The sequence below is a fragment of the Podarcis filfolensis genome (genome assembly GCF_964270895.1).
Source record: "Podarcis filfolensis genome assembly, chromosome: 15".
Taxonomy (NCBI): Eukaryota; Metazoa; Chordata; class Lepidosauria; order Squamata; family Lacertidae; genus Podarcis; species Podarcis filfolensis.
This window is the reverse complement of record NC_139618.1, coordinates 377113-391994: the sequence shown is the minus strand read 5'-3', so window position 1 is coordinate 391994 and position 14882 is coordinate 377113. Positions and strand designations below refer to the sequence as shown.

Genomic DNA, 14882 nt, shown 5'->3' with positions numbered 1-14882 from the left:
ATTTCTGCAAAAAGGAAAATCTGTTTTTAAAAAAGCACCAAATCCACAACCCCAGGAAGATATTTCCCAAACCATCTGTTTGGGTTACAGGTAGGTAGCCGTGTTGGTCTGCCATAGTCAAAACAAAATAAAAAAATTCCTTCCGGTATCACCTTAGAGACCAAGTAATTTTGTTATTGGTATGAGCTTTAGCACATGAAAGCTCATACCAATAACAAACTTAGTTGGTCTCTAAGGTGCTACTGGAAGGAATTTTTTTATTTCATCCATTTGGGTGTGTGTGATGCGATTAACATTTACATCGAATTTTAGAAACAATAGCTGGCTACTGAAGTATTTCATTACACATCATTTATTTGCCGTTGGCTTGTGGTTTTCTCAAAACTTCTCGTTTCTTCATTTGCCCTCTGCCTAAGACATTTTCGGCACGTTTAAACTCCTTATATCCAAACGTACAAATTTATACTTATTTATGTTGTGGGCGCCTGTTTTTTGTGTGTGTGTGGACTTTGCAAAGAGTGAAGACAATATTGTAGGATCAGGAGAGTCTGGATGGGGTAGCTGGCTGCTGGGGAGGACACGATTATGAATTTCGGCTTTTCGGTTGGTTTTCGCTGAGAGTGTTTGTAGCAACGGGATGCAACTGTGCCTTCTATATAAAACAACGGAAGTTGTTTCCAATGGCAATAATAGTAATACCCCAAACGTCGCAGCGTTCTTCTGTGGATGAGCCCATCACAGTCTCGGCAGCACCCTTTGAATCCAGCGGCAAACTCTCCAACACAGAGAGCGTGAAACTCGGATCAAGAGGAGGACGGGACCCTATCCCAGGAAGAGGGAGAGGGTTGCATCCAGACCCCTCTCTCCCCCCCGCACTGCCCTCCATCACGCACACCGCGGGTGCCAACTTCTCCACACAGGGCGTGTGCCTCAGTCCACCTTGATGGTGGCTTTCTTGCTCTGCCTCATCTCCCGGCCGATCTTCACCAGCGACAGCAGAATGGGGACGGCCATGGGCAGGAAGAGGGGGATGTAGATGGCGAACTTCTGGTCGTCGGGGAAGTAGAGGAGGTGGAGGAGGGATGGGTCGAAAAAGGCCCTCTCCGAGGCGTTGATGGCGGCCTTGCTGGCCTGGAAGGCAGAGTCCAGGCGCCCCTGGCTGAGCTCGGCCAGCGCCTCCTGGGCGAATGCCACAGCGTGGTACACCTAGGGTTAAAGAAAGGGCACAGGGATCAGGCCGGGTTTGCTGGGCCAGTTTGGTGGCAGGACAGCTGCTTTGCATGCAGAAGGTTGGCACAGGGCAGCTTCCTCGTTTCTATTTATTTTATTTTAAAAATATTCATTTTTCATTTTCGTTCATTACATACATCTGAAATTCTTAACATTTACTATATATTCCTCCCTCTCTCCCTCCCCTCCAAGACTTCCCCCAACTTGAGTTTCTGGTTTGCTTATTTCACCCACTTTGCTATCTCTCAACAGAAAAAGCTTCTATTTAAATCAGCCCTGAATTCGGAACCTTTGTCCTTCATTTGAATCTTTTATCTTTAGAGGAAGGGCTGTAGCTGAGTGGGAGAGCCCCTGCTTAGAATCATAGAGTTGAAAGGGACCCTGGGGTCATCTAGACCAACCCCCTTTCAAGACACCACGAGACTTGGCAATTGTGGTCGCAGCAACGGGCTCAGCACGGGGCCCCAAAGAGGGAGGCAAACTGGAGCAGCTCTGCCCCCGAAGACCCGCCTTCAAGTTTACCTGAGAAGCCACGTCGTCCTTGATGACGATGTTGCTGATCTTGCCCAGCAGCTGAGCCAGGGAGGTCAGGGTGGTGGAGACGGTGGCCACGTTCTCCACCGTCCGAGCCCACAGCAGGCGGTCCAGCTCCCAGTCGGAGAGACCCTCGTTCCCGGGGCTTTCGAGGATGGCCCCCTCTGGCAGGGGACCCGGCAGGATCCCAAACAGCAAGCTGCAGAGAGGAAGAGGCCCAGCGAGCAGATTTAGACACCGGCAGGTTTATCTGTTGCTTCTGCAACAACAGTTTTATGCACCGCTTAGGGCAACAGATTTATAGACTGCTTAATGCCAAAACCATGCAGATTACAAAATACAGAAATCAGCAACACACAAGCACTAGATTACAAGCACCTGTAATCAAAATATACAATAAACAATCCCATGAAAACACTGAACTACAGGGATGTGGGCAGCTGTCGTAATAGCAAGTCGCCACACCAGAAATTCCTACGAAAGAAGAATGGCAGGCAAAATTAATGGACTATGCAGAATTGGACAAAATGACAGGAAGGATTCGAAGCCTGCGGGACAAGAGATTTTACAGAAGATTGGAAGACGTATATGAATTATTTGAAGAGCAACTGTAACCAACAAATTACACTGGTAGGACTACAAGAAGTTTTGTAAGGAGAAATATACGAAGTGTTACAAAGTAGAAAAAGATAAAGAGATATTGGTTAGGAGTTTGAAATGTAATAGGGAAAATAAGAAATGCATGCTAAGAGATTAGATTGGAAAATTTTCAGACAGGACTGATGGAAGTAAAAAAAATTGAATAAGATGTAAAAGTATGTTTAATTATTGTTGAAAATGGTATGTTAAAAAACTAATAAATTTTTATATATACCGTATTTTTTGCTCTATAAGACTCACTTTTTCCCTCCTAAAAAGTAAGGGGAAATGTGTGTGCGTCTTATGGAGCGAATGCAGGCTGCGCAGCTATCCCAGAAGCCAGAACAGCAAGAGGGATTGCTGCTTTCACTGCACAGCGATCCCTCTAGCTGTTCTGGCTTCTGAGATTCAGAATATTTTTTTTCTTGTTTTCCTCCTCCAAAAACTAGGTGCGTCTTGTGGTCTGGTGTGTCTTATAGAGCAAAAAATGTGGTAGATATAAAGCAAGTTGCCACACCAGCCCATCTAGCTTAGCATTGCCTGCACTGACTGGCAGCAATTGCTTTCCAGGGTTTCAGCCAAGGGGCCTCTCCCAGCCCTGTGTGGAGGTTCTGCTGGGGACTGAACCCGAGACCTTCTGCATGCAAAGCAGATGATAAAAGCAAGCTTCCAGTCCTCATGGTTTTCAAAAAAACCCAGCTCATTTAAATAGGGACATCAGGCCGGTGGTCCATCTAGCTTAGTATTGCCTGCACTGACTGGCAGCAGTGACTCTCCAGGGTTTCAGAACGAGAGTCTATCCCAGCCCTGCCCTATGCCCCTGGGCCTTCTGCATGCAAAGTGATGCTCTGCCACTGAGCTACAGCCCTTCCCCTGAAAATAAAGCAAGTTCCTAGTCCTCATGGTGCTGAACAAAGAGGAACCTGGGACCTTCTGCATGCGGAGCAGGTGCTCTCGGGGGGTTGGGCTAGATGACCTTTGGGGGTCCCTGCCAACTCTATGATTCTATGATCCGTAAAAACGCACCGCAGCTGTGCCAGAAACACCTCCATCACCCGCGTCATGTTGACATCCACCCTCCTCGGGAGGGAGGTCTCGTTGGCTGTCTCACGCTCCACGTTGTACACCTGGAAACAAGAGAGCCATTCATTTATTCACATACAAAAGGACCGCCATTGCATTAAAGAAAAATCTCAAAGTGGTTTATGACAAAATACACATAAAAGCATACAAAAAATGTTAAAAGGCAGACATCAATCACAGTGGAAGGCCTGCACAGACCTGGTGGAATGGAAAGAGTTTTCCATAGTATTTTGCTGGAAATGATCCATATTACCAAAGAAACTGGTTTGTTTTCCAAAATCAACATTGCTGGGTATTTCTGATTATACCTATGTAGATATATTGTCAACAGAATTGGTCTTATATATGATTTTGGCAGCTAACAGCAACTGCAGCTCAATGGGAAACAGGCCAAAATAGGAGACTGGCCGTTTGGTCCCCTCTGGAACAGTGCTAGGATGGAGAAAATGGGGCATAATTTGAGATGTTAATGAGGACTAGAACCTCCAGGCGCATTTTATACCATTTAGTACTCCTTTGTGAAATATATACAACAGAAGCATCATGTTCATGACAACGCTTGCTGCAAGCCTGGCAAACCAGGAAGTAGACTTGACAATCAGATAACGCTGATATTCTTTATGGGATGGCCAAATTTATCCTCGCTTTTTTCTTTCCTGCCTCGGGCTCCGTTATTTTCACCCACGTGCAACTGCGCTCACTCCGTGTGCCTGTTTTACAGTTTTGCCTTCCATCTTCTCGTTTTCCTCTCTTTTTATAACTGTCCTGTCTGTTTTACATACACCATAAAATGACATTTAAAAAACCAGTTTTCCAAAAAGGAAAACAAAGTTTTCAGCAGGTGCCTTAAAAGAAAAAAGAAAAAAAATAGAAGGCGCCTGCCGAGTCTCCAGTGGCAGAGAGTTCCACGGGGCCAACGACACTAAAGGCTCGATTGCTCATTGCTCTCAAGCAAGAAATGACTTCGCGACGCCCCTGCAGAGCTTGTGGCAGCCCTGCCTGCTTCCTCACCATGATCCCGCCCCAGCGGGGGCTGTGGAAAGCGTTAGTGGGGACGGAAGCGCCATCCTTGTCCTGGATGTAGAGGGGCGAGTGCAGGCGCTCCGGCACGTACAGCAGGAAATTGAGGACCGGGTAGAGCGAGGAGGCGCTGGAACCTGCAGGGAGGGACAGAGAGAGAGAGAAGGATGTTTTGGACTACAACACCCATCGTCCTGCGCTAGCTGGGGAACTGGAGTCCCACTATGGAGAGCCAATATGGGAACAATGACTGCGCTTGCCCATGCCTCTGGCATAAGTCCAGTCGTATATACCCTTGTGAATAGGCTGGCCAGTCAGGGTCTAGTTTAAAGAGCCTACCCCATCTGAGCCAGCGGCTTTCCCTTGCCTAATAATAATAATAATAATAATAATAATAATAATAATAATAATAATAATTTATTTGTACCTTGCCCATCTGGCTGGGTTTCCCCAGCCACTCTGGGCAGCTTCCACAGAGACCAAAAATACACTAAAATGTCACACATTAAAAACTTCCCTGAACAGGGAATTAACATTTTTATTTCATCTGATGAAACCGGGAGCCACTCGGGGGCATCGATTTGCACAGAATGATGGCAAGAGATCATTTGAAAAGTAGTGGTAAATGGAAATCTCAGGACACACCAACAAAGGATTTGTAAATTAAGTGAGTATATAGAATTGGCAAAATTAACTTCAGTTATCAATCAAATCAAAAGATAAGAATGGAGTGGAAGGGTTTCGAAGATTACATGTCAAAATGTTGTTCTAAAAATGATACGCTAATAGGCTTCGAATAAAAAAATGTAAGCAATAACAAAACCAATAAAGAAAGAAGGAAAAATCAGAATGTAACAAAAATTATTTATTATAGAATGCAAGGGGAAAAGGTAGAAAGAAATTGAGTTGAGTTGCTGTGGAGGAGGGAAGTAGGGGGTGGGGTGGGTTTTATAATTAAGTGTATAAAAATGAAGTAGCTGTTGTAATTTAGATATTATATTTTATGTGAGGGAATCATTGGGAATTTTGGTTATTATGTATATATGTTAAGTTTCAATAAAGATCTTTGGGGGGGGGATGAAAAGTAGTGGTATCAACCACTAGGCGAAATAAGTGGCGAGGAGAAGCCATTGGTGTTAAATGCCCCAGAAAATAAGGACTAGAATCTCATTATTTGAGGTTATGGCATAGTGGAGTTGTTCCATTATTTGTTGGTATGTTCAGATCTCTTTTTTTAAAATAGATTTTGCAGTGACCTGAAATATTCTGGGAGTAGGACGGTGGCCTCTTCCTTACGGTGTTGTCGGAAGATATTCCGGGTGTGGGCTTTGAGAGCGATGGCCTTTTAAACTGTGTGCGTTTGCTATTGTTTTCATTGATATTGTGGTATGTATTTTTGCGTTTTTATAATGTAAACTGTTGTGTGATCCTCAGATGAAGGCAGAAAATGAAATGAACTATCCCTGGATGACATTGGGGGTCATTCACTGCCTGTCTCAGCCTAACTTACCTCGCAGGGTTGTTGTGGGGGAATTAAACAGGGACAGAATTGTGTTGCGCCACCATGAGCTCCTTTGAGAAAAGAGGTGGGAACAAAGGCAAATGCGTAATAATTAAGGGGCCAAAATTGGACACTGGTTCGCTTGGCCTGGCCTGTTGAGGGCAGCAAGGGCTTCTTGGGAAGAACCAATAACCAGCCACCCGTGATGGATTTTTCGGAGCTAGCCGACCTAACCGGGAGAGTCCACGACCAGAAGGAGGAGGAGTATCAGGAAGAGTGGATTAAATTTAATGACTATTTAGTTAAATATGTTAAGTTAAATTAACTGAAAACAGCTTGCAGATACTTAATTGGCTTAGGATTTTATTTATGTTAAGTGATGAATTAATATGTTTAATTCCATAATGTGAAGATCCAAGGATGTTAATGTTTAAATAAAATTTTATAAGAACTGCGATTTGGAAAACCATTAAAAGGATATGCAATGAAATTCAACCAAGGGGAAGCAAGGAATTCACTTGACAATGTTAATAAGAGTAATTTTGAATAAGGCCATGGTTTATGTTTGTTTGTCTCGTGTTTGTTTGTTTGTTTATAATGTTGTGAAAACCAATAATTTTTTTGGAAAAAATAAATAAATAACCAGCCACCCCCTCCCTGGTCGGGAGAAAGAGGGACTCACCCAGCCTGGCTTCCACGGGGTTAATGACGTGCGGGAGGCTGTGGGCGCTCAGGATGTAGCTGGAGGAAGCAGCGTCAAAGCGGGGCGTGACCCCCAGGGCGGCGTAGTAGAGGATCTGCAGAATTAGGGGGAAAGATGTGGCCGTAAGCCCCCCTCACAGGGCAGGGGCGCTGCATGACTCCCGGGCAACTCGCACCCGGCACTCACCTGAGAGTCCACGGAGAACTCGGCCAGTGTACTCAGCTTCCCCAGGAGGGGGTCCACGTAGCGGTGAATGGCCCCCTCAATCTCCCAGTGGACGCTGTGGGCTCTCGGGTCGGGGTTCAGCAGGCTGAAGGTGACCTCGTATCCTGCAGCAGAGCGGAGGGGGAATATATTGACTTACTCATAGAATCAGCTGGAAGAGACCGCAAGGGCCATCTAGTCCAACCCCCCCTGCAACTCGAGAATCTTTTGCTCAGCGTGGGACTCAAACCCGCAACCCCAAGATTAAGAGCCTCACACTCTACGGACGGAGCTACTTGTTTCGTAAAATTTATATACCTCTTGATTGTTTAAAAAGAACCCACAAGGGGCTTTACAAAAACAAGGAAATGATAAAACTATCCACTGGGAGAATTGACCAAGAATAAATGCTACTAAAGAAACGATGGTTTGCTGCCCAAAATTAACATCGCTGAATGTTTCTGACGATCAAAAGAATTAATCCTGGCACTTCGAATAGCCATTGCAGCTGAATGGAAAACTGTCCGAAATCTGACACTGGACACTCACTCCGAATGGAGTCACAGTGCGGAAAATTAGGCAACGCTGGAGACTTCAGCAGGAACTAGAACTTCCAGGCCCTTTTAACATGATTTGGTATTCCTTTGTTATGTGCCCACCCAACCTCTTTAATCCGAAGAATTGGTACTCTTACCGCAATATGTCTCCGAGTACCACCCATCGCAATGTGTTGCCACAGCCACTCTGGATGTCTCCCAACAAATTAAAACATACGGGTGCCACATAAAACCCCATTCACTTTCATAAGGACTCAGTTGTTTAGCGTGGCAGCATCTGGACTTCGGAACTCCCTGCCAATTGATATTAACTAGGCGCCTTCGCCATCAACATTTCAGTACCTGCTAAAAGCTTTCCTGTTTAGACAAGCCAGTCCAGGTGCTTAGAAAGTTAAGGTGAATTTTGTTTCAATCCACTGTTGTTTCAACTTTTTGTACTCTTTAAATTACTGCCGTAAATTGTGATGATTTTATGGTTTTCTCTTTTTTTGTAAACCGCTTTGAGGTTTCTTCTACAATCAAGTGGTGTTTAATGAAATAAATCAAGTAAATACACAGAAGAACCATCTTTTCCAAGGCAACCTCAGCCCAAACTTAGCAAATCTGGAAACAGATTTCATAAACCAGATCGATGCGATATTCTTCACTGGCACCTGCAACTGTGCTCATTCTGTGTGTTAATTTACAGCACTGTTTTTCATCTTTCAATTTTCAGCTGTTGTCCTGACTGTTCTCTCTGATTCATATACATTACAAACCGAAATAAACAAAATTTTATGGAAAAAATATATGAAAAAATGGCAATAATTTAAGACTTTCGAAAAGAGCAATGGACTAAAAACAGACGAAGACTTGAATCGGTTTTCTAAACATTCTTGCCCAAAGAAGAATGTTTTCAGCAGGTGCAGAAAAGAGTGCAGCAAAGGCACCTCCTTCATCTCAAGAGGCAGGGAGTTCCAAAGTGCAGCTGCTGCCACACTAACACATCAAATTCTTGCAAATGCGGAACAGCTGAAAGAATGCCAGTTCTGCCGATCGAAGCGGGTTGAGTGGGCATAGATGGGGCAGGATCCTCTCAACAGGCCAGCGTGCTTGGTTCAGAGGCAAAAGAGGGGGGAGAGGTCTTCCTGGCAGGCAGAAATCCCACAGGTGCAACCCCAGCAGGTAAGGGAGATTTGTTGGGTTTCTGTTGTGCCACTGTGCAGTGCTTGAAGTCACAAGACTCTGTTTACATTCCAGACTGCTGGAAGTCTCACGGGAGATGGGAGACGGATGTTGATATTACTGGTTTCCCGTTTCTTTGTACCAGTCGCCTCTCTGCTTTCACAGAGAGAGGATGTATATTTCTTTTCTGTCTGCGTAGTTAGAAATAAAACTCTTAGCAATGTAGCTCGTATTTCTTTTCCTTCTGCTGCTACTTGTATACTCTGCATAATGGGAACAGGCCTGGAGCCTCATCAAAGGCTTAGGCCGTTAATCACCGTCGGAGGAGATCTGAAGACTCGACCAGAGGAGGAGCTCGGTCAAACGGAGATTCTGACAAGACTCTCCGGCTGGGAAAAGGGAAGGTTCTCTGCCCACCAGTCCCTACCCAGACTGGATTTGAAAGGGCGCTTCCACTCTGCGCCCGGCTGGCCGAGGGGAACGCGGTCAGAGAGGGCCTCTGTGATGGATTCCAGGCTGAAGGACATGGCACGGGAGACTTCTCGGACCTGGGCGTCCACAGCTGCCAGGACGTCTCCCGAGCCCCGAGGCGCCCGCAGCACTGCGCTGCGCCGCTTGCTGATGTAGACGGGGACCTCCTGCAGAGGGAGAAAGACGGCAGTGAGCGAATTATAGTGACTTAGTTCTGCCCTGCGAGGCAGGACAAATCACACGATTTTGCCAGAACAACATATAAAGCATGGAGAGCCAACCCAAAATGGTGTTAGCCGCTCTGAGCCCGGCTTTGGCCAGGGAGGGTGGGATATAAATAAGATTTTTTATTATTATTTGCTGCATAATTTAAATTCCCCCTTTCCATAAAGGGGATTTTCCCACCCGCCAGAGGGTGGGGAGTAGCAGAGAGGGAAGGAGAGGGGCAGTCTACCTGTGGCAGGAGAACAGAGTTTCTTGGGATCACGTAGATGGTGAGGGAGCCCACAGCAGCCTCCTGCGCTGGAAGGAGCCCCTCGCCGGCCTCTGGAACGAGAAGAGGAGGTGAGGCTGTGGGGTTCCCCCCATCCTGCTATGCAGAGGGAAAGCCCCTCCCCAAAAGCCCACCTACTCACCAGGACCTCCCCTTCCCCTTTGGAACTCCCTTCCACTGCGTATCAGACAGGCATCTTCTCTATGGTCTCGCTAAAGAAACTCCTCTGTCACACGTCAGTGCAGGCCCCTTCTCCCTTTGGGTCTCATGGGGCAGGGAGAAGTGGCCAGAGGAGGTGACGGTGCCCGCGGCAGTCACCCCAAGATCCCCTGCCCACATCCCTCATGGAGAGGATCACACCCTGATCCTGAAGGAGTGTCGACTGAGCGCCGCAGGTCAAGTGAACTTGTCCAAGTTGTTAAAGGCTTTATGTCCAAATAGTAACATCTTGAAGATGGCCCAGTAGCAGATCAGCAACTGGTGCAGATTTCTGAATCCAGGTGTGATACTCCCTGCCAGCAGCCGTGCTGCAGCATCCTGCTCTTATGTTGAGGCCCAGTATACCTGAAGGAGCGTCTCCACCCCCATCATTCTACCCGGACACTGAGGTCCAGCTCCGAGGGCCTTCTGGCTATTCCCTCGCTGAGAGAAGCCAAGTTACAGGGAACCAGGCAGAGGGCTTTCTCGGTAGTGGCACCCACCCTGTGGAACGCCCTCCCACCAGATGTCAAAGAGAAAAATAAATACCAGACTTTTAGAAGACATCTGAAGGCAGCCCTGTTTAGGGAAGCTTTTAATGTTTAATAGGTTATTGTATTTTAGTGTTCTGTTGGAAGCCGCCCAGAGTGGCTGGGGAAACCCAGCCAGATGGGCGGGGTATAAATAATAAATTATTATTATTATTATTATTATTATTATTATTATTATTATTATTATCCTAGCTGAAATCTTCTTGCATGTTCTTCCCAGGGGCTCTTGAACTTTTTCCTGCGTCCCATAAACTCCTCCCCACAGCCTACTACCGAACTCTATGAAAATATCATTATTCAGAATAGGAGTTTGCACACTCCACTAAGGAAGAACAGCACAGTAAAGTTCAAAACGGGAGCAAAGAATTGCACGTTTAGTCAAAAGCCATTTAGCTTAATCAACTCAATACAATTGATGAAGTTGCTCCAGCGATACTGGCTCTTCAGAATCTGACAGTCATTGACACTTCCCGCACCCCCCTGCTGCCCCCTTGCCTCTAAGCGCCCCCCAGGCAATCCCACCTGCCCCCCAGGAGACGCCATCGCCCACTTGGGGAACCTGTGGTCCACCCATCTCCATCACACAGATCGGAGCCTTTACCTGGCACCGAGGCCCGGGACAAAGTCTTCTCCTCCTGAGAAGTGGCTCGGCGGTAGGAAACCTCATAGCGGGACGTCACGCTGGTCTTGGCTGGAGGAAGGAGACGCAGGATGAGACGGTCCTCAGCCAACCCCTGGGCTGCTTCCGAAACCCAAACGTAACTGGGTCCCCAGCACCCACCCCCAGCACCCAGCACTCCTTTGGGGATAACAGGGTCCAGTTAACGGCAGAAAGCCTTGTGGGATGCAGAGTGAGCAGCGTTAATGCCGTCGATTCTTGCTTAGACAAGGCACTTCATCCGTTGAAATCACACAACCCCGGAAATGCTTGCAGGTAAGAAAATAACCAAAGTTTTTTATTGTAGGAAATATAGGACTTGGATAGCAACGTTTATAGTTCTAGTCCAGGGGTAGGCAAACTAAGGCCCGGGAGCCAGAGCCGGCCCAATCGCCTTCTAAATCTGACCCGCGTACGGTCCAGGAATCAGGGTGTTTTTACATGAGTAGAATGTGCCCTTTTATTTAAAATGCATCTCTGGGTTATTTGTGGGGCCTGCCTGGAGTTTTTACACGAGTAGAATGTGTGCTTTTATTTAAAACACATCTCTGGGTTATTTGTGGGGCAAAGGTATTCGTTCTTTCCCCCCAAAAAAATATAGTCCGGCCTCCCACAAGGTGTGAGGGACAGTGGACCGCCCCCTGCTGGAAAAGTTTGCTGACCCCTGTATAGTCTAACTGACCAAACCAGAGAAGATCGAGACAGCCCATGCTGGCTCCTTCGTTCTCTCAGAGGATGGTGAAAGAGGAACTCTCAGGACTGAGAGAGAAGTGTGGGGAGGAGGCAGGATTTTTAAGCAGAGGTTGGGTGGCCACCTGCCCCACGCACAGTGGATCATCACCTGCAGAGCCAGACCCTGAAGCAACATCAACCAACTCACAGTTCAAGGGGATCCCGGCCTCCTGCGGTTTCCTAAAGGGCAGTTTCCGCTCCAGATCTCCTGGAAGGGTCCCCTTGGCAAACACCACCGAGACGGGCACCGTCAGCTGGAACTGAATCCGAAAAGCGCAACGTCAGCAGGTGCAACCGTGGGCAACCAGCCCGCAAGGAGGACCTGAGCTCTCCCCACGAGATTTGTAGTGATGCTGTTTGGGGCTGATCAAATCCAGGTCAAAGTTCCTAGTCCAGAAGATTTCGTGGGACGGCCAGGTTAACAACAATAATGATGATAATAATAATAATAATAATTTATTATTTATACCCCACCCATCTGGTTGGGTTTCCCCAGCCACTCTGGGCGGCTTCCAACCAAATATTAAAAACAATACAGCATCAGACATTAAAAACTTCCCTAAACAGGGCCGCCTTCAGTTGTCTTTTAAAAGTAAAATAGTTGTTTATTGCCTTGATATCTGCTGGGAGGGCGTTCCACAGGGCAGGTGCCACCACCGAGAAGGCCCTTGTAACCTCACTTCTTGCAGTGAGAGAACCACCAGAAGGCCCTCAGTGCTGGACCTCAGTGTCCGGGCTGGATTATGAGGGTAGAGACGCTCCTTCAGGTATACAGGAGCAAGGTCGTTTAGGGCTTTCAATGTCAGCACCTAGCAAAAGGCAGACCCCCGTCTTGCTAGGATTGCCTGAGACAGCAAGCAGCACATCGGAGGAGTCTGGAGGCAACAGTGTGATGCAGCAGCAAAAAAGGCTAATACTATTCTGGGCTGCATCAAGAGAAGTCTAGTGCCCAGATGAAGGGAAGTCTTAGTCTTGCTCTATTCTGCCTTGGTCAGACCCCACCTGTTCAGATTTTGAGAGGTGACATGAGAGCTGTCTTCAAATATCTGAATTTCCACTTTTGTCTGCTCCTCCAAAGGGTAGGACCTGAGCCAACGGATTCAAGTTAGGAGGAAGGAGGTTCCAACCAAACATCAGGATAAACTTTCTGACAGTTTGGCAGCGGAAAGGTTTTTAAAGAGAGGCCATCTGCCAGTGATTCTTTAGCTGAGATTCCTGCATTGAAGGGGGCTGGACTAGATGACCTGTGGGGGACTCTACAGTTCTATGATTCTACGAGGGGCCTGTTTCCGGCTCTGCAGGGGACCCTTGGAGCACAGTGCTGAGGAGGGGAAGAAGCAGGGTGTGTCCTCACCAGAAGGGTGTCCAGCTCAGCGATCTCCGAGTAAGGCAGCGCAGCGCGGTAGGTCTCTGTCGTCTTCCACCAGAGCGGAAGCCCCACCACGATGGCGATGGCGGCAAAGGAGAGAGCAGCATATTTCCCTCGCGCCTTCTCTGGGGAGACACGGAAGGGAGGAAAAGGAGTCTCCGGTTTGTAAAGGGCACACTTGGCCTGCAAAGATCTCCTTGATTCAGTTCCCAATGGCAGAGGAACCTTTGGAACTCCTTGCCTATTGATACTGAGCCAGCACCTTCCCTGTACTCTTCTTGGTACCTGCCAAATACATTCCTGTTTAGAGAAGCCTGTGCAGAGGCTTAGAAAGCTGGTGTGGATTTTAACCTGGTTTAGTATTTTAACTTTCCACACGTTTTTAATTAACGTTGTGCATTTTTCCTTGATGACTTTATTGTTTCCTCATTTTGTAAACTGCTCTGAGGTTTCTTCTATACTCAGGTGGTGTATAAATTTTATGAATTTTATAAAAATAAAACAAATAACCTCCAAATCCTGCAAAGGCATGCACAGCTCACGCAAAGACAGCCTTTGACATTCCGGTTCCAGATTCCAGTCCATCTTACTGTGGAGTTTGGGTATTTGATTCGGCTCCTTTTGCAGCCCGCTGCCACCAGGTCCTGTGGCGGTGAGTTCCACAGTTCAGCTGGGCTATGTGTAAAGCGAAACCCTCCCGCGCCTGCCCCTCCCCACTGAATCTACCTCCCATTCACTCAAACGGGATAGAAAATACATTTTCCTACAAACCAGGCGATCCTTATAGGATTTACAGGCGAGTAAATCCCATTGAACACAAGGGGGCTAGCTAAATTCGGATCGAATCTGGAGTGACTCCGGTGCCCGGACACCTGGGTCCCTGTGCCCCTTTCGACATGGGTCTCGGACTCCTGGGTCCCCTCCCGGACGCCTGGGTCCCCTCCACTGCCGACATGGGTCTCGGACTCCTGGGTCCCCTCCCGGACACCTGGGTCCCCTCCCCTCCCCTCCCCTCCCCTCCCCTCCCCAACCTCGCACCTGCCGCGTCAATGGCTGCAACGGCGCTCGCTTCGGCCGCCATCCTCGCTCCCGGAAGCCGCTGCCGGGCTGGCGTAGCTCTGGGGTGGAGCTCAAGACCCCCAGGAGCGATTAACCCAATCAGACGCGCGGTATAGATGAACAGCAGGGAAAACATCCAATCAGAGCTCTCCGAAGGCGCTCCCCGGCTGAAGGACCGCTTGCCCGACCCTAGGTAAGGGCAAGCCGCAGTCTACCCAATGAGTCGAAGCCGGAGGCGGGTCAGCCAATCGTACGCCGCCGCCTAACGGAGCGACAGCTAGACTGACCAGTGGAGAAAAGAAATAGCCAAGTAAGGCCCGCCCTTCAATACGGAAAGTGGAAGGGAATAAAAAAATACAAGAACGGAGAAACGCTTTTTTTTAACCCTCTCCTCTCCTTCAAGGCAGATTGCTTCTGTTAACGTTGACCAGAAAGTTCAACATGGTTTTAGAAGTTAACATGTGTTTTATTTCTTTTTGGTTACTGCTGATTTTCACCATCTGTGAAATGTTTTTTTAAAGACCTGCTTTTACAACTTTAATGGCTCTGCCTTAGAATCACAGAACCGTGGAGTGGGAAGGGACCCGCAAGGGTCATCTAGTCCAGCCCCCTTGCAGAGACCTCGGGTGCATCTCCTCAGCGTGGGAATCAAACCCATGGAACCCATTGCACTGTCCTTTTTCCACAGAGCTAATGGGGCAGCTCCAAAAGGGGGC

At 47.7% G+C, this 14882-nt stretch overlaps 1 protein-coding gene across 1 annotated transcript; it reads right to left on the bottom strand.

The window, feature by feature from the left end:
* Window positions 1–336: 336 nt before the first annotated feature.
* PIGS (phosphatidylinositol glycan anchor biosynthesis class S) lies at window positions 337–14291 on the bottom strand. The gene is made up of 12 exons (XM_083587299.1): window positions 14146–14291; window positions 13093–13232; window positions 11887–11998; window positions 10950–11039; window positions 9561–9652; window positions 9063–9273; window positions 6897–7039; window positions 6690–6804; window positions 4498–4643; window positions 3430–3530; window positions 1753–1963; window positions 337–1206 (listed from the first exon to the last, which is right to left on the bottom strand). The coding sequence occupies exons 1-12, from the start codon at window positions 14186–14188 to the stop codon at window positions 931–933; spliced, it is 1680 nt and encodes a 559-aa protein (XP_083443425.1). The 5' UTR covers window positions 14189–14291; the 3' UTR covers window positions 337–930.
* Window positions 14292–14882: the final 591 nt, after the last annotated feature.